The 16,021-nt window shown below is 43.7% G+C and overlaps 1 protein-coding gene across 7 annotated transcripts in view; it reads left to right on the forward strand.

Moving 5' to 3' along the window:
* LOC149350505 (DDB1- and CUL4-associated factor 11) overlaps positions 1-16,021 on the forward strand; it is a 52,981-nt gene that overhangs the window by 15,078 nt on the left and 21,882 nt on the right. For all 7 annotated transcript variants that reach the window (XM_089579549.1, XM_089579548.1, XM_089579550.1 and 4 more), the window contains 4 exons: positions 822-917; positions 7,493-7,557; positions 9,860-9,960; positions 15,545-15,647. In XM_089579549.1, coding sequence (XP_089435675.1) covers positions 822-917; positions 7,493-7,557; positions 9,860-9,960; positions 15,545-15,647 — 365 coding nt within the window. The remainder of the gene's footprint in view (positions 1-821; positions 918-7,492; positions 7,558-9,859; positions 9,961-15,544; positions 15,648-16,021) is intronic.

Below are 16,021 nucleotides of genomic sequence, written 5' to 3' on the forward strand. Positions count from 1 at the left end.
GCGCGCCAGATCACATCAGCGGATGCCACTGGCCGCTTCAGGAACCATACACGTCCGACTACGTCCGTGCAAAGGCTGGTTCACATGCATGCAAGCGACTGAAAATTGAGCAGCGCAGTGCTGCGAAAAATTTGTAATTTGTTGGAACATCTGTAAACAGCTTTTGCGCTGCAGCAACAAAACGTTTTCATCTGCATGTGAAACAGGCTTTACTCGAGTGCGCGGCAGTGTTGTGTGGGCCTCCGTCAGTTGTAGAGAAAAAAACAATGAAAACCTTGTACTGTCTTCACAATTTGAGGGAGAAAAAAAAATAATTCTCCGAGCGAATGAAATTTCCCTAGATGATACAAAAAATCTCTTTTCCCCTAAATGTCGTCCAAATTCCCTAGGTCTAGGGAAAAGTCCCTAGATCTGGGAAAAGTCCCTAAGGTTGGCAGCACTGCCTGAGTCGCTTTGGGACGGTTAACCCCAATAAACCAATAAATATTTAATGCTTAAGGTAAGATTGAACTTTATGATAAAATGAAAAACTTTTTGGAAATTTTTTTTTTTTTTTACTTGCAGCAATGGCTTAGTGGCTATAACATTCACTTGTTGAGCCCATGGACACAGGATGAAATCCCCGCAGTGGTGGCTGCATACTCGTGGCGGCAAAATCCAAAAACACTTGTGTGCCGTTCAATGTCAGTGCACGTTAAGAGTGTACTTTAAAAGATGGTCTGAAATAATTCAGAGTCCTACTATAACTTCTCTCATAGCTCGTGTGCAGCTTTGGCATTAAACCCCAGATACCATACTAAAAACTAGGTTTGGCTTTACAGAATAATGATCTGTATGAGATTGTCAACCAGCAGTCCGGCAGCACCAACCGGGGAAAGCCGAAGCAGGGCACCTCGATGGCTGCACTACTTCAAGAGGTGAGCATAGTTTATCCTATTCATATAAAGTTTTTTTTTTTTCTTGAATAGGGGCACATAGGTGTGATTTTGATATTAAATTAAGATGTACACTCACGGGCGTATTAATACAGAGCGCGCTTTGACGATCAAACTCCTCTCATGCCTAGTTGAGTTTCCCCTTCATGTGGAGATGTGAGGAAACATTTGATGATGATGAAATCAGATTTCTTGATGGATTGATGGTTCGGACTCGCAAACAATCACATTACTAGATGGCGGGACCAGAAGGTTAACTATTTATTAACACATGAATAAACAAGAAGAAACAAGCGAGGAGAAAAGTATTTACAACATGACTGAACCGTCGATTACAAGAAATCAGCCCCACTTAACCGAGAGCGTTCCGTTTTAAGCCTTCTAAGTCTCCGCCCTTGGCGGAGACAGCAATCAATAATAAAACAGGCGACACTTCTCACCAATCGATGCTTAGGGAAAGGACAATAAAGTTTCCGTCAGCCAGTCAAAAACTGGGGAAAGGATGTGAGCTAATCAAATACTTGGGAAAGGAAAGGTTCCGAGCACGCATACAAACAGCACTGAACTCGCTGCGTTCCGAACCTCTGCCTTCCTCTTCCCCTCTCTGCGCACGTGCATACGGGACGTACATATGCCACGGGAACAATCACTGAAGGTTCCTTATTAAAAAAAAAGGAAAGCTGTCGCTGAGGGGTCCAGCGTCCAGTGGCAACTACAGCTTAACTATGGGCCTCTTCTGAATATCCGACGCTCATAGACGCATCGGCGTCGCATCGCGTACCGATCATCCACCGTACACCTGCATTCTCACAGTAATCCGCAGGGACGTGAGAAGGTTAAAAAAAAAATCCACTGGCCACAAACACGACAACTGCAGGCGTTCAAACACTGCACTGTAGAAAGCTGCGCGCTAGAAAGTATCTGTGGGGGGGAGGCAAGACGGAAACAGAACGAGCATTCTGGCGACGGTGCCGCCAGCAGCAATAGAGCAGCCACCAAGTCTCCATCGTGCGTCTGTGGTGCATTCGGTAACCCTTCGACCGGGGACAGGTGCACATGTCAAAGTCTCGCTCCGTGCACTGTGCTGGAGGCTGGATGACGCATCGGAAAGTTCAGTGAACTTCATATGCCTTTTCTAGCAAAAATTCATAGGTACGTGATGCACATACAGGGTGTTTCACATAGCTTGAACCAAGGATTTAAAAAAAGTGGCAAACCGCAGCCCGCTGAAACCAACGCTATATTGTTCGCCATCATGTGGCGCTCCTCAGAATATTTTTTTATTGCGCTTAATTAGTTAATTAACTAAGATGAATTCGGAAAATTTTCAAATATTTATTTTAGTGCCAGGACAGTTACGTTATGTTGTAGAGCAGGTTTAGAAACAACCGATCCAGTTTATTGTAGCATTGTATCTCCTACGGGGTCCTTTTTTCCGGCATTAAAGAAAGCCCGCGAAATATTAAAAACTACCACGTGACTGCGCTCATGCGCTATCATATTGCAGCGCTCTCAACGGCGCTTCGAGTAAACGGAGCGTGCGCGCTGACAGTAGCGGCTTGACAGTGCGTCAGCACTTTCCGCAGCGGCGCGGTGGCCGTTCACTTCGCCACAGTCAGCGGGCACGCTCCGTTTACTCGAAGCGCCGTTGAGAGCGCTGCAATATGATAGCGCACGAGCGCAGTCACGTGGTAGTTTTTCATATTTCGCGGGCTTTCTTTAGATGCCGGAAAAAAGGACCCCGTAGGAGATACAATGCTACAATAAACTGGATCGGTTGTTTCTAAACCTGCTCTACAACCTAACGTAACTGTCCTGGCACTAAAATAAATATTTGAAAATTTGCCAAATTCATCTTAGTTAATTAACTAATTAAGCGCAGTAAAAAAAAATATTCTGAGGAGTGCCACATGATGGCGAACAATATAGCGTTGGTTTCAGCGGGCTGCGGTTTGCCGCTTTTTTAAAATCCTTGGTTCAAGTTACGTGAAACACCCTGTATATGCTAGCAGTTCTGCTGGTGCACTCACGTTTAACCCCAAGAAACCTTTATATTTCTTTTTGGAACATGCAAGAAAAGTTCAAACATCAGAGAGTGCTCCATATTATTTTGGTCACACCTGTACATTTCTGTAGTAGGAGTGTTGAATTGCTTGTGCTGCATCATGTCATGTCCCTACTTCTGCTCAGTCCTATGTAAGCGTTTTCACCAAATAGATCATGCACAAACCAGCCCAATTGTTTACCTTGTTAAAGCACTTGTGCCAGTGCCAGGCTGCACAGTTGTATTGAACCTGCTGCGTACTGCTACAAATAGGATCTTTATGGGGAAGTTATGCTAGTGTTATGCTTAAACTGCCTACTGCCTACAGGAGTCACATCCAGCACTAAGCAGTGGGATGCACTGCCTGATGCGAAGGGTATGACTTGTTCGTTTGTTCACATTTTTTGACGAAAAGGGTGACAGTGGTCATTGATGGAATCTGATTCCATTATGTAGTGTCCACATATGCACATTTTCCTCAACAATGCAGTTATACTGCAGCCAACATTACAGAAAACAAACATATGGAGCTTGCCTGCAGTCAAATCAGGTTCTTTTCTCTTCCGATTTCTCTCCTCTTTTCTCTTGATTAAACTGGACGATTTACTTAATTGCAAATTAGAAAATTTATTATGCACTATGTACAGTGGTGGTTGCAACTTCTCCATCAGGGTGCAGCCTCTCTAGATGGAACCCTACTCCGTTCTCTTCTTATCTCAGCTCCATCTCTTCTGTGGAACCTCCCCGATTCCCCCTTTTGAGGTCCTCCTTTCCCATCTGACTCTTGGTTGCTATCGTTCTTCGCTCCTTTTTGAAATTCTTCCTTGTACCAAGAAGGCAACAGGCCTTAGTCGGTTCCTGGAACCCAGATGCCATTGCACAGGCACCTGCATCGCCACTGCAGACCATGGCCATATTGGGTGACACCTCTTCCTGGGGCAGCGTGCTTTCCTGCAGCAGCAGGTGTTTCGCCTCTCCTGCTGTCCACCTCTCCACTTTGTCCGCATGCACACACATGCATGTTTGAGGGATAAAGCTGCAGCTCTTAGCGCACAGGGACAAAGCAATCATGCACATGACACCTGCCCTCATTGCTGCCTTCTTTTGTGTTGTTAATTTTTTTTTCAGCTACCCATTTCAGACTCATTGCCTTTTCCCTAACCTGCCGCGGTGGCTCAGTGGTTAGGGCGGTTGGCTACTGAGCCGGAGTATAAAGTTTTCCATCCATCCATCCGAATTCCAACCCAGCCGCAGCAGCGCAAAAGGCACCCGTGTGCTGTGCGATGTCAGTGCACGTTAACTCTTTCGCTACTGTGGAAAATGGACGATTTGGAGTGTATTGAAAGAAAATTTTCTTTTGCAAGAAGTAACAAACCCAGCGCATATTGCGATGCATGAAATTGTAGCTTATTAGTTACACTTCTGAATGAAACAAACAGCAGAGTCATGTGTGAGAAGTATGTGAACATTTATTTGTGCATAATGACAAAAACACGAAAAAAATATATAGCAAAAACAGAAATTACCGGCTGCACTAAGCCAGGACTTGACTAGAGGAAAACTGGAATATACAAACTGTTGCACATGTCTATAGCTGTCATTCTTCCCAGTTTCAGCTATGAGGAAAAATTATTGCACTTTCCATGGCCGGTAAAGTCAGGGGTCATGACTGTGGTGCCACTGTGAAAAGCAATCAGGGGTGAAGATGTGAAGCAGAAGTAGACTGACAGGTGCTTCACATGAAGTTTGATCTTGGTTCTTGTTTTGTTCTGTGATAGCTGAGCTTTCAGTTTTTTTTTCTCCATTTTTTTTGGGTTGGTGATGATGGAATCTGTGGGAGGATTGAGGGTGTGGACTTCTTTTACCTCATCATACCCGAAGATTTGTTGAATGAGCTGCTCCCTGAAAGCCATCTGATCAAATTTGGCAATTTAGGCAAGCTCTATAACATCAGGATGGATGTTTTATTTATGGGATTCAAAAGTCAGGACACTTTCCAAGTGTTGCCAATAGATGCTGCCAGCACTGAATCCTCCGGGTCCACTACATGCAAAAAACAGAACAAAAAAAACAATTTCGGGAAATGATTTTTCATGGCAGAAGGCCAGAATTGGTTATTCCTGTATTTTGGTATAGTTGCGGCACGTCAACAATTCAAATCTATGTGATGACTCCAATGACTCCAATGAGCATCACGCCGAGCATACGTTTGTCTGTCCAAAATCTTCATCCATCCATACTTATTAGTGTTTTCGCACACGGTCCTTATCACTTCCGCCATGAAGAACATCAAAAAAAAAAAGTCGTGAGGTCGAGCAAACCCCAGAGTGCCGCTCCGCACCGATGCGCTGATATGGACACCTGGCTGTTGTCTTGGTTAAAAACGCGACACGACCTTGAGCATTTGGCAAACTGTCTTCGCCATATGTTGTGAAGACCCTAAAGCACAAAAATAAACCACTGTCATCAATTACAAACAGCATGCACCGCAGAAAACACAGAGCGAACAAAAACAGAACTTACATGCAAGTACGCGCTGACATTCAAGGCCCCTGAGACGAAGTCTCGCTGTCGAAACCGAAATCCGAAGTTTTTACACTGTTGCCTGACTCATAACCGCTGCTTTTGTTGCAAAAAACGAAACCAAAACCAGCCGACGTGCTCGGCGTCAGCTTTCGATTTCGAGGAGCGCCCGGCGATGCGGACGCAATTTTCTCCGGCTGACGCTGCTGCAGCCATTCAGAATTTTATTTTTCACGGTGCCCCCTCATGTCAAAACACTAAAACCAAAACTGCAATCAAAAGAACAGTTGTTGAGCACAGAAACTAGATGGCAGAGCACGTCTACGATGCTCTGAAATGTGCTTTTTTGCGCGGACGCTTTACTCGTTCATATGTGAATGATAGTTTATGGCGCGGTAGTGAAAGAAGATCCCAGGTGTTCGAAATTATTCCGGAGACCTCCACTACGGCACCTCTTTCTCTCGTTCTTATTTCACTCCCACCTTCCTCCCTTCCCTTATGGCACGGTTCGGACGTCCACAGAGATGTGAGACAATTACTGTGCCGTTTCGTTTCCTCAAAAACCAATTTTCAATTTCCTTTTCGCAAGCTTCAGGTTTGCTAGCATTCAACTGTGTATCACTTGAGTTCCACCATCCTTGTGCTTTCCACTTTGGCCACTGTCTTTTTTTCCGGGCCACTCACTTCCATATATTCAGTCCTTTCCGGGAGTCATGCTCTTAACAATATGTTTAAGCTTCTGCCCTCACTTTCGGCATATCTGTTACAGATCTTCGGTACATTCGTCATCTCCTTTTAAAGCAAAACAGACGTCTCGTGCACTTGTAATATGCCACTGAGGTACTTGTGTCACTCCCATCCTGGCCTAATGTGGCCAGTGCACTTGCTCTGTTTGGTTTTTTTTGCTTTGCTTTGTTCTTTGGTCTAGTTTTTTATACACGCACATTGAAGACAATGCACATGTAAAGCTCTTTGACTGTGCGTGTATCTTCTGCCGCCAGTAAAAAGGAAGTAGCTGAGGCAGTACATGTGTCCAGGCATGAATTATGATTGATCCATCCAGATTTATGAAGCTGAAAGTCCTCAGGGACTTTGAGAGTCACTGAGCAAAAATGATCCATGCTGGAGAGATGGAATTGCTGCAAGGATGTAACAGGCGTTAAAAAAAATGGGTGCTAGGTTGAGAATAAATGTAATGCTTTGATGCATGCAACTGAAATTCATTTAGTACTCGCACTTCCTCTTTATGCTCATTAGTTTCATTAGTTTTCCGTTTTACATGAGGCGTGTTGGGTCAAAAGCAAACAGTGCAAAACATGGGACATCAGGTGAGAGAACCAGGACGGACTTGTGACTGTCAACTCCTGTTTTTTTGTCATGTCCCACCTCTTTTGTCTGTTGTCCTGTGTTTCATACTGTTCATTTTTGATCAAGTACCAGCCAGCTTTTGTTCTATTGCATTTGGTGAAGAAGCATCTTTATAGAAAAAGACTCTAGCACCATATACTACATATAGACTTACAGCACCTGCCCTTGGTTAATGCTAGAAATTATATAATATAAATTTGAATTTCGGCCTTATTTTATATTATATCAGCTCCTGCTACAGAATGTGCTAAAATTGGCTCCAAAATTAATTTTCGCCTGCTATACAAACTGTGCTCCTAAATGGAGGTGACCGCACTCCCACCCCTGACGTTAGAAGTGAAAAAGTGAAATTTTTGTAATGCTAAAACACTCGTCATTCTTAAACCACATGAGTAAATTTTTGTGCATGGGTTGCAGTGCAGTGAAGGGCAGACAACAACATTAGGGTGTATAATTTGCGTTTTTAATGCCTTGCGTTCCGTGCATTGTATGCAAAGGCTCATTTTTCTTAGAGTTTCATTTACTAGAAATGAGTGACAGTGCTGATTGTTCTGATTAAGCTGCACTAGTTAGTTCGACCTCATCCTTTCTTGTTCATTTTTTTTTCTTTTCCTTTTTTCAGAGAGAATGTGGAATGCCTTTTCGTGGTATCTTCACAAGGGGAGACAGGTGCAGGATGAGTTCTAGGTAAGTTATGCATTGTTATGACTTGTTCAAGCATATTAGCATATTTACCAACAGCTCTAAAGGTTGGCACGCACACTGAATACAGATAGTGGAGTGAGACCAATTGAAGAAAGGCCTGTGCTCATGCCACAAAAGTATCGGAGATGTTCTTTGGATGCAGATAGTAGAATAGGACTGAAGGGTGAAACGACAGATGCATCATGGGTTTACTCTCTAATACAATAAAACCTTGATAATTTGGAAATCCCAATAGTTTGTACTGCCAAATGTAAGTCTGTGGTGCTGAGTACTTGTTATTCGAATTTAGCTGGACTTACACTGGTTAGTGCGGACAGGATCCTGTGTGTAGACCTTTGCATCAGGCGAGGGAGTTGTCGAAACGCCTCCTCTCAATATCAAGAGTGTCAGATATCAGTTCTGCTGCCACTTCCACCGTGCAAGCATGAGGTGCACTATAATATGGCCGCGCCCAGGGAGCCCTTATTGCAAAGGTCTCTGCATGTAAAGCATTTGACGGAACTGCTTATTGCCAGCATGCAGTTTTCATCTCAAAAGCAGATGGTCATTGCCCAGATTTTCATTTAGTAAACTTACTGTGATACGAAGCGTTTTTGGCAGCGTTTTGGGGGCCATCTAATAATCTAATCTCTGGGTAATTCGGACGGTTTTCCAGCCCCCTGGAATTCCAAATTAATGAGGTTTCATTGTTTCTCTGCATCTCTCTTGTTGAAAGGTGCACTAAAGAGGAATCTGAACTCGTCTTTTTACCACGGGAACTCGATCTGCGCGTTCGGAGCATTCTTGAAAACTTTTAATTATTCTCCTGTGCAGCCGATTTCTCTAATTTAAATCGAATTAAACGTCCCGGCTCCCGCCTTTTTTTGAACTTACCGCTGACAGTAGGAGGAGTCAACCAACGTGTGTAGTGCCTTTCAGGCAGTCACGTGGCAGCTTCACTTTCACTTTTATTTTGTTTTTTAGGTTTCTGTGAATAAATAGATCCATTCAGAGACTACATAACTGCAGGTTGGGCCCACGTAAATAAAATAAAAATATGTGTGAACTCTTTGCTTTCGCCGATTACTACGTATCACTCTTCCGATGGCAGAGCGGCAAGCCGCCACGGGACTGGCTAAAAAATTTGTTGACTCCTCTTGCGGTGAGCGGTGAGTTAAAAAAAAAGGTTGGAGTCAGGACATTTAATCCGATTTAAGTCAGGGAAATCAGCCGCACATGACAATAATTCAAAGTTTCCAAAAATGCTCGGAACGTGTAGATCGAGTTCCTGCAGTAAAAAGACGATTTCAGATTCCTCTTCAGTGCACCTTTAATGCCTGGTATACTGCATGAAGAAATGAATTATGGCAACTAAATGTTGCATGGTAAAGAATAGCTCTAAGCATAAACTGTGATGGAAATTCTTGACATTTGCTCAAAACTCTTTTAGCAAATTTTCAGCATGTCAAAGTGACTGGGCAGAGGACTCATTGTCTTCTGTTCCATGTGTGTGTGCGTGCATGCGTGTGTGTGACATGCAAATTAGCGATTTAACCAGCCGTTCATGAGCAAAAGTATTACAAATCAAAATGGATGAATTGTGAAAAAAAAAAAGACTGCATTGGGAGCATTTCAGAAACAGAGCATTTGGAAAGGTGAGTTGCGAATAAATGCAAAATCAGTTTTCTGGCCCTGTATTTTTCATTTTACTAAATTTTTTTTACTTATTTGATTGTGCTCGCAAAGGTAATCCATTCATTTCATCAGCAAAGTTAAAATCAGCATTGTTACTATCAAGTACACTTACATGTGCAGTGATGTTTGGTTGGATGTAAAATTGAGTGTGTGTATTGCATTTTGTATACTTCCCTTTCTTAACTGCACTAACAATTGTCCTGAAAGAAACTAAGAGGTACGATGTGTTCTTGCACATATGCAGTACTTACTTGTTTTGTTTAGGTGATGTATGAGCAGAGTTGGGATGCCATGCCATGCACCATTTCATTCTGTCTGTGCCTGTACACAAATCTAACTAGTCAGCATAGCTGTGAAGAATTCTTTGTGCTTCCATGCAGACTTAAGTTATGATTGAAAAATTGATAGACTGGGGGCCATGGGAAAAGTTAATTTTTTGGTGAACACATATACACAGCAGTCAGGCTTCTTCATGATGTCCGAGTTTGCAAAATAATTCCTTACGGTAACCAAGGTTAGAGTAATGGTGGCGTAAAATGCTCCTGTCCCTTTTTTTTCTAAATTTTTTATTTTGCATTTACTCTTTGTACACTTTATTCTTCTTCATTAGGTTGCTGCCAAACTCTCATGCAGGCACATTGTGCTACCCAAGCAAAACATTCTGTGGCATATTTGCTCAAAATGGTGATATATTCATGACAGCATGCCAAGGTAAGCCTTGACGGGTCTGTTTTGAATGGGGAACTTTGAAGAAAACAGCCGCCATGATGGCTCAGTGGCTTTGGCATTGGGCTGCTGATCCCAAGGTTAGAAGTTCAATCCCGGCCATGGCGGCCACATTTCGACGAAAGCAAAATACAAAAACTCCCATGTGCCTTGTGATGTCAGGTTACATTAAAGAACCCCAGGTGGAGTAAATAAATCTGGTACTCCCTACTGGAGTGTCCGTTGTAGCCCAGTTCCAAGACTCCAATGTCAATCCAAGCTCCATGTAGACGGTGTTTCAGATTTATTGACGTCTTATTCTTTGCGTTTCTCACGTTTTTAAATTGAGTGTTTTAAGCTTGTGAACAGCATATTTACCGTATTTACTCGTATAATGATCGCACCCCCGAATTTTGTTGACCAAATTCATATTTTATTCCCCGCATAATGATCGCACCCTGAACTTGCCGCTGCAATTTGTCAATGACGTCGAGTCTAGCTGACGATGATCATACTTGCCATCTGTCTGACAGATATGGCACGTGCAGATGACCATCTTGCTCTGTCAGCATTGCAGCGGCAGCCGCCTGTTGGTTGACCTGCGGTCACACGGGCAGTTTAAATGCGATTATGCTTAACCGCAGATACCAAACTTAACTGCGGTTATCTCGAATCACGGTTCGCCGTTGTCGCAAGGCTCGCCACCGTTCTGGGTTGAGGTGATCCGGCTAAACTTTCTTGTTCTCGTAAATATTAAGCCCTGGGATATGGGAACGTCAAAAATGAATCCTCCTTGAGGATCGCTGGACTGTACCGAGTTGCTGGTAGGCGTAATAACTGCTATACAAGCTAGTTTTACATTCGCATCCGCATTGCAGCACAAGTGACCTGATCTGCCTGCACGCCAGCTCCGCTGTAAAGGCATCGCTGAAATCGATCGTATATATTTCTTTTAATATGAAACAAGTAGGTTGTCAGTAAGGCAGAGCCATAAGTAGACCATTCATTATAGCGTTGGTAAATTCAAAAGTGCCGTCCACTTTGGCTTCGATACGAAACAAGTTAGGCCTAGTGACGACTAGGGAGTACAGAGCGGCGTCATCCGTCACGCTCACGGGCGGCACCATTGCGGTAAGCGCGCGGTATCCCGTGCTCCGAGCTTTGCAAACGTGTTACCTAAGTACATCAACGATGTGGCAGGGACCGGACATTTTTCGGCGTAACGGCGGCAAAATAAGTAGCTTGAGTGCCGCGGGACGTTGTTGTAAGCTGTTGCTGCATCATCAGACGAGATCGAAGGCTGCATAAAAGTGCCGTTGCGCAGCACTGTACACACTGCCTATTTTGATGCGTTGCTCTTGGAACGTGATTTAGTGCGAAGAAAGTATGTCCTTGAAGCGGGGCAGCTCGTGCGCTTTTCGCACTCTACCTTCTCGGTTAACGACGTAAGCTGAGATCACTGAGCTCGGGTCGCGATAACCGCGTTTAGCAGCGTAACCGCGGGTAGCACGCCTGTGTGACAAGGGTTGTCTGCCTGCAACTTGTTTGCGTTTTCGGTGCTCAAAAATTTTTTGTAAGAAATTTACCCCGTGTAATGATCGCACCCCTAAATTTGCGTCAATTTTTTTTTTAAAAAAAGTGCGATCATTATGCGAGTAAATATGGTATTGGCTTGGCAACTGTAGGACACTAGTGATCACTAAAATTATAGCCATCCTCCAGGCCAGTGACTGACGTGTTTCTTTTTATTTTTTGTTTGATGTAACTCCGAAGTGATAAATGCTGCAGTGGACATTTGTGCTGTGTAATTGTTTGAGAATCTATCTAGCTCTCATTACAAGTCACTGTAGATGAAACGCCGCTAGGAGGCATGTAACAGATGAAATGTGCATGCGGTGACCATGCTAGTTTTCTCATGTGTGCCTTTAGTGGCTATATAACGTGTTCATGCATCATATGCTAATGGTACATGAAGAGCACCCATAACTGTTAGGAAGGGGGAAGAGCAGGGAATTGAGTTACAACCTAATCTATGGTCCTGTTTATGCTGTCTTATAGTGAGCTGAGCTAGTGGTAGTTAGGTGTTGCCAGTTGAATGGTAGCGATTGCTCTATGACTTACTTTGGCACTGTACAATACCATGGTGATTAGTTAGTACAGCTAGGCATAGCATGGCTGTGCTTATCATATTGCTAGATGTGAGACCTATACTCCATCTCACAAGTTCCTGGCAGCACTATGGAAGCTAGAGACCTGCTCAGCCAAGCAGGCGAGTGCGTTAAACGTGTTTCTCCACACCACGTCATCTGCCTGTCATCTGGTTGTGGTGTATGCAATGGTCGCAGAAAAGTATAGACTCTGTTTACATATTGAACACAAAAGGAACATTAGGTAATTTTAGAATAGTGTTTGCACACTTACGTATGCTAAACGCAAGCATTTGCGGAACATTACTCTGTTTAGGGAACAGCAGTTCACAGTTGGTAGCCAGGTGCTGGAAGTGGTAAGGGAGTACGTCTACTTAGGGCAGGTAGTGGCCGCTGATCCATATCATGAGAGAGAAATAACTAGAAGAATAAGAATGGGATGGAGCGCATATGGCAGGTTCTCTCAGATCATGAATGGCAGTTTACCAATATCCCTCAAGTGAAAGGTATACAACAGCTGTACCTTACCGATACTCACCTGTGGGGCAGAAACGTGGAGGCTAATGAAAAGGGTTCTGCTTAAGTTAAAGATAACACAGCGAGCTATGGAAAGCAAAATGATAGGTGTAACATTAAAATACCGGAAGCGGGCAGAGTGGGTGAGCGAACAAACGAGGGTCAATGACATCCTAGTCAAAATCAAGTGGAAATGGGCTTGGGCAGGGCATGTAATGCAGAGGCATGTTAACCACTGGTCCTTAAGGGTAACCGAGTGGATTCCAAGAGGAGGCAAGCGTAGCAGGGGGCGGCAGAAAGTCAGGTGGGCGGATGAATTTAGGAAGTTTGCGGGGTATGGTGGCCGCAGCTGGCAAGACAGGGTTAATTGGAGATACATGGGAGACTCGTTTGCCGTGCAGTGGGCATAGTCAGGCTGGTGATGACGATGACTGTTTGCGCCATATGCAAACTGAAACGCGACGACTTCAGCCTAGTGGCGCCATCTAGTTTTTAGAACAGAGATCATTTTTGTCACCAAGCTGACATTTCTTCTTTAGGCCTAGGAGCGGCAGAGTCATCAACTCGAATTAAAAAATAAGGCAAATTTGTTGCTCATGGATCGTGTTCTAGGTGAGACGAGATGGAACGAAAGCCCGATGCCCACGAACAAAGACAAATTCACTTTGAAGCTGATGGTTCTGTACGGAATCGTGCTGCCGTGTTGAAAACACTATTCTAGTGTACGCAAGGGTTGCGCACGTTAAACTCGCGAAATAGCATATGTAACGCGTGCATAAGTTGAAGGGGCTCTGGAGCACCTTCTGAGGAGAGAGTACATAAACTCACTCAGTTACTACATTTTCGTGTCATGAAAACCCCAGCCAGATAACACACTTCTACACGCAGCAGTTAACCTACAATCACGCACGAAAACTTTCGAGTCCTTTCCAACGACTTTTTCAGGCTCATACCCTCCTCCGTGGCATGCTGCTGCGTAATTTTGTTCAGAGATGACTGTTTGTTAGATTTTTTCAGAGGTCACACAACTGCCATGGCCACAGCCAGTCAGCAGCGCCATTCCGGCGGGTCAGGAAGCTTCGCCCCACCCTGGGGAATTCCTGCAAGGGGGCCAGCTAGGAGCCTTTGAGCATGCAAAAAGTGATCAAAGGAGAGGGAGAAGTGCAAAGGCGCTAAAATTCAAATTTTGACTACAGCTCACTCAGCTTCTACTAAACGCATTAAAAAAAAAATAATGCTGGAGGATATTTGTGAAGTGGTGTCATTTAACATCTCTGGAATACTACGCTTTTCCTGAGAGCCACTTTCAGAGCCCCTTTAAGGCTTGGTTTGAAATAACGTTTTGTGCATGCTTACTTGAAAGCATGCTATCCCACATGCCCATATACCCATTTCATACTGGCACTACATTCCGCTGCGCTAGAACATTATTGGCACTCTTTGCAGCTTTGGTAGTACTGCAAGGAACTGCTGAAATATAAATCCATTTGCATCTGTGGTCTAGGCCATGCTCAGCATAATGTTTTCGCATGCTTCGCATTGGTGCGCACACTTCTTCGGAAGCATAAATGCAAAAATGCCCATGTGCTGCTGTGCGGTGTCAGTGTATGTTAAAGAGCCCCAATTGGCTTAAATTATTCTGAAGCCCTGCCTTTTGGCATCCCTTAAAGGCCATGTGCAGCTTCAGAAGAACATTAAATCCCATATACCAGAAAGCGCTACTCATGTAAATGGCCAAGGCCACATAAGCAACTTGCGAAAACCAGTAACCAGAACAAGCGTGAACAGCTTCTACGAACCACTTTCTGTCGACTTAGATATAGTGCGTGAACATCACGTTGCTGTTATATTAGCCATAAGTGAGCTTGATTCTGTAGGCACGAAGCAACCATAAATTGGTATTTCTTTGTAGTCACTGTGCCCTGTGTGTTATCTTTTTAGTGCGCTGACATGTTTTTGTATGCTGCCTTTTAAAGGAGATGGGATAGTCACATTAGTTTTTACTTGTGGCTGGCATGGGCAGCATAGAACACTTGCGTTTTTACTGCTTTGCTGTGTCGTCAAGCACGAATCTCTAGTGACTATGTGATGTTACCTTTCTGTTTTTCGTGCTCATGCATAAAGTCTGCTTGAAAAAATTTTTTGTGAAAATTCTTCGTAAATCGTTCCGCAAGGTTCTTGTGTGGTGTATGTGAGTGCTTGTCTTTTGCTTTGATACCAGTTTCATGGCAAGTGAGAATCATCAAGTAGGAATCGCCAGCTTTACAACATAGGTGGTTTGTCATCTTTTGTTTTGTCACTATTTTTCTTTTTAGCTTTTGCTTCTAGCCACCCTGTGCAGGTTTGCCAAGAAGGAAATTTCGATTGTGGCCTGCGAAAATTTTGCTATTGATAAAACTTGACATTTCAGAGCCAACTTGGCTTCATCCTCGTGGGGTTTTAACTTTGTGCAGGAAGGTGTGAGAGGAGGGAGCATGGGCAGAAAGAGAGAGAAATGGAGAGGGGGAGTGGGAAGGAACAGGGGGAGAAAGTGGTCACATTTGAGAACAACTTGCTGTTTTTTTCAAGTTTTTGTCAGAGCAGAAAGGAGCAAATTTAGGGGAAGTGAGGGAGAGCGGGTAGCAACTTTTTACACTAGGTGATGTACACCTGCTCAATTTTCGGCATTGTTTCTTTCTTTTTTTTAATTGCAGCATACATGTCGTATTGCAGGAAGGTTCCTTATATTGCAGGAAGGTTCCTTATGTTAAAACAGTAAAGAGAGGCCCATCTCTAGAAATGTTTAGCTTTAAGGCTATCCACTGAGCAATTTTCTTTATCATATTTGATGTGCTCCTTGGAAGGATGACAGTACCTATTGTTGTATTTTTTTTTAGTGGACTGTGTGTTATTTTGTACCGCTCTTAATTTGTTTCAACATTGTGCAGACAGTATGATCCGTATCTATGACACCAGCCACGGTGACTTCAATGAATTCAAGTCTGTGTCTGCTCAAGATGTGGGATGGAGTATTCTGGACATGGCTGTGAGGTAGGTTGCAACTTCTATAGGTTTCACTGTGTGAAGCTGTACTGGTGTGGCAAAAATTGTGTGCATCAGAAGTGTTGGCATAGCTATCTTTACTACTTGAACAACTGGGGCCGAAGAAAATGAAGAGATACCTGCCTTTTACTCAGTTTCAGAGCATGCAGAAAAACTTTTGTGAAGCAGGTTATTGACTGTGTCACTAAGTTTACTGTTAGCGGTATCTGGTGACAATTAAAGAAGTTTGTTCGCACACAGTGTCAGGCGTCCGTTAATTTTTTTCCAGCACGTTCAGTGTGGCGCGATCCACCATTGAGAAGCAAATGGCAATTGCAACCTGGCATATATGTTTTTCACAGGCTCTTTGAAAAAATCTCAGC

Source organism: Amblyomma mixtum, chromosome 3, assembly GCF_055824585.1.
Source record: "Amblyomma mixtum isolate Tamu chromosome 3, ASM5582458v1, whole genome shotgun sequence".
NCBI classification, from domain to species: domain Eukaryota; kingdom Metazoa; phylum Arthropoda; class Arachnida; order Ixodida; family Ixodidae; genus Amblyomma; species Amblyomma mixtum.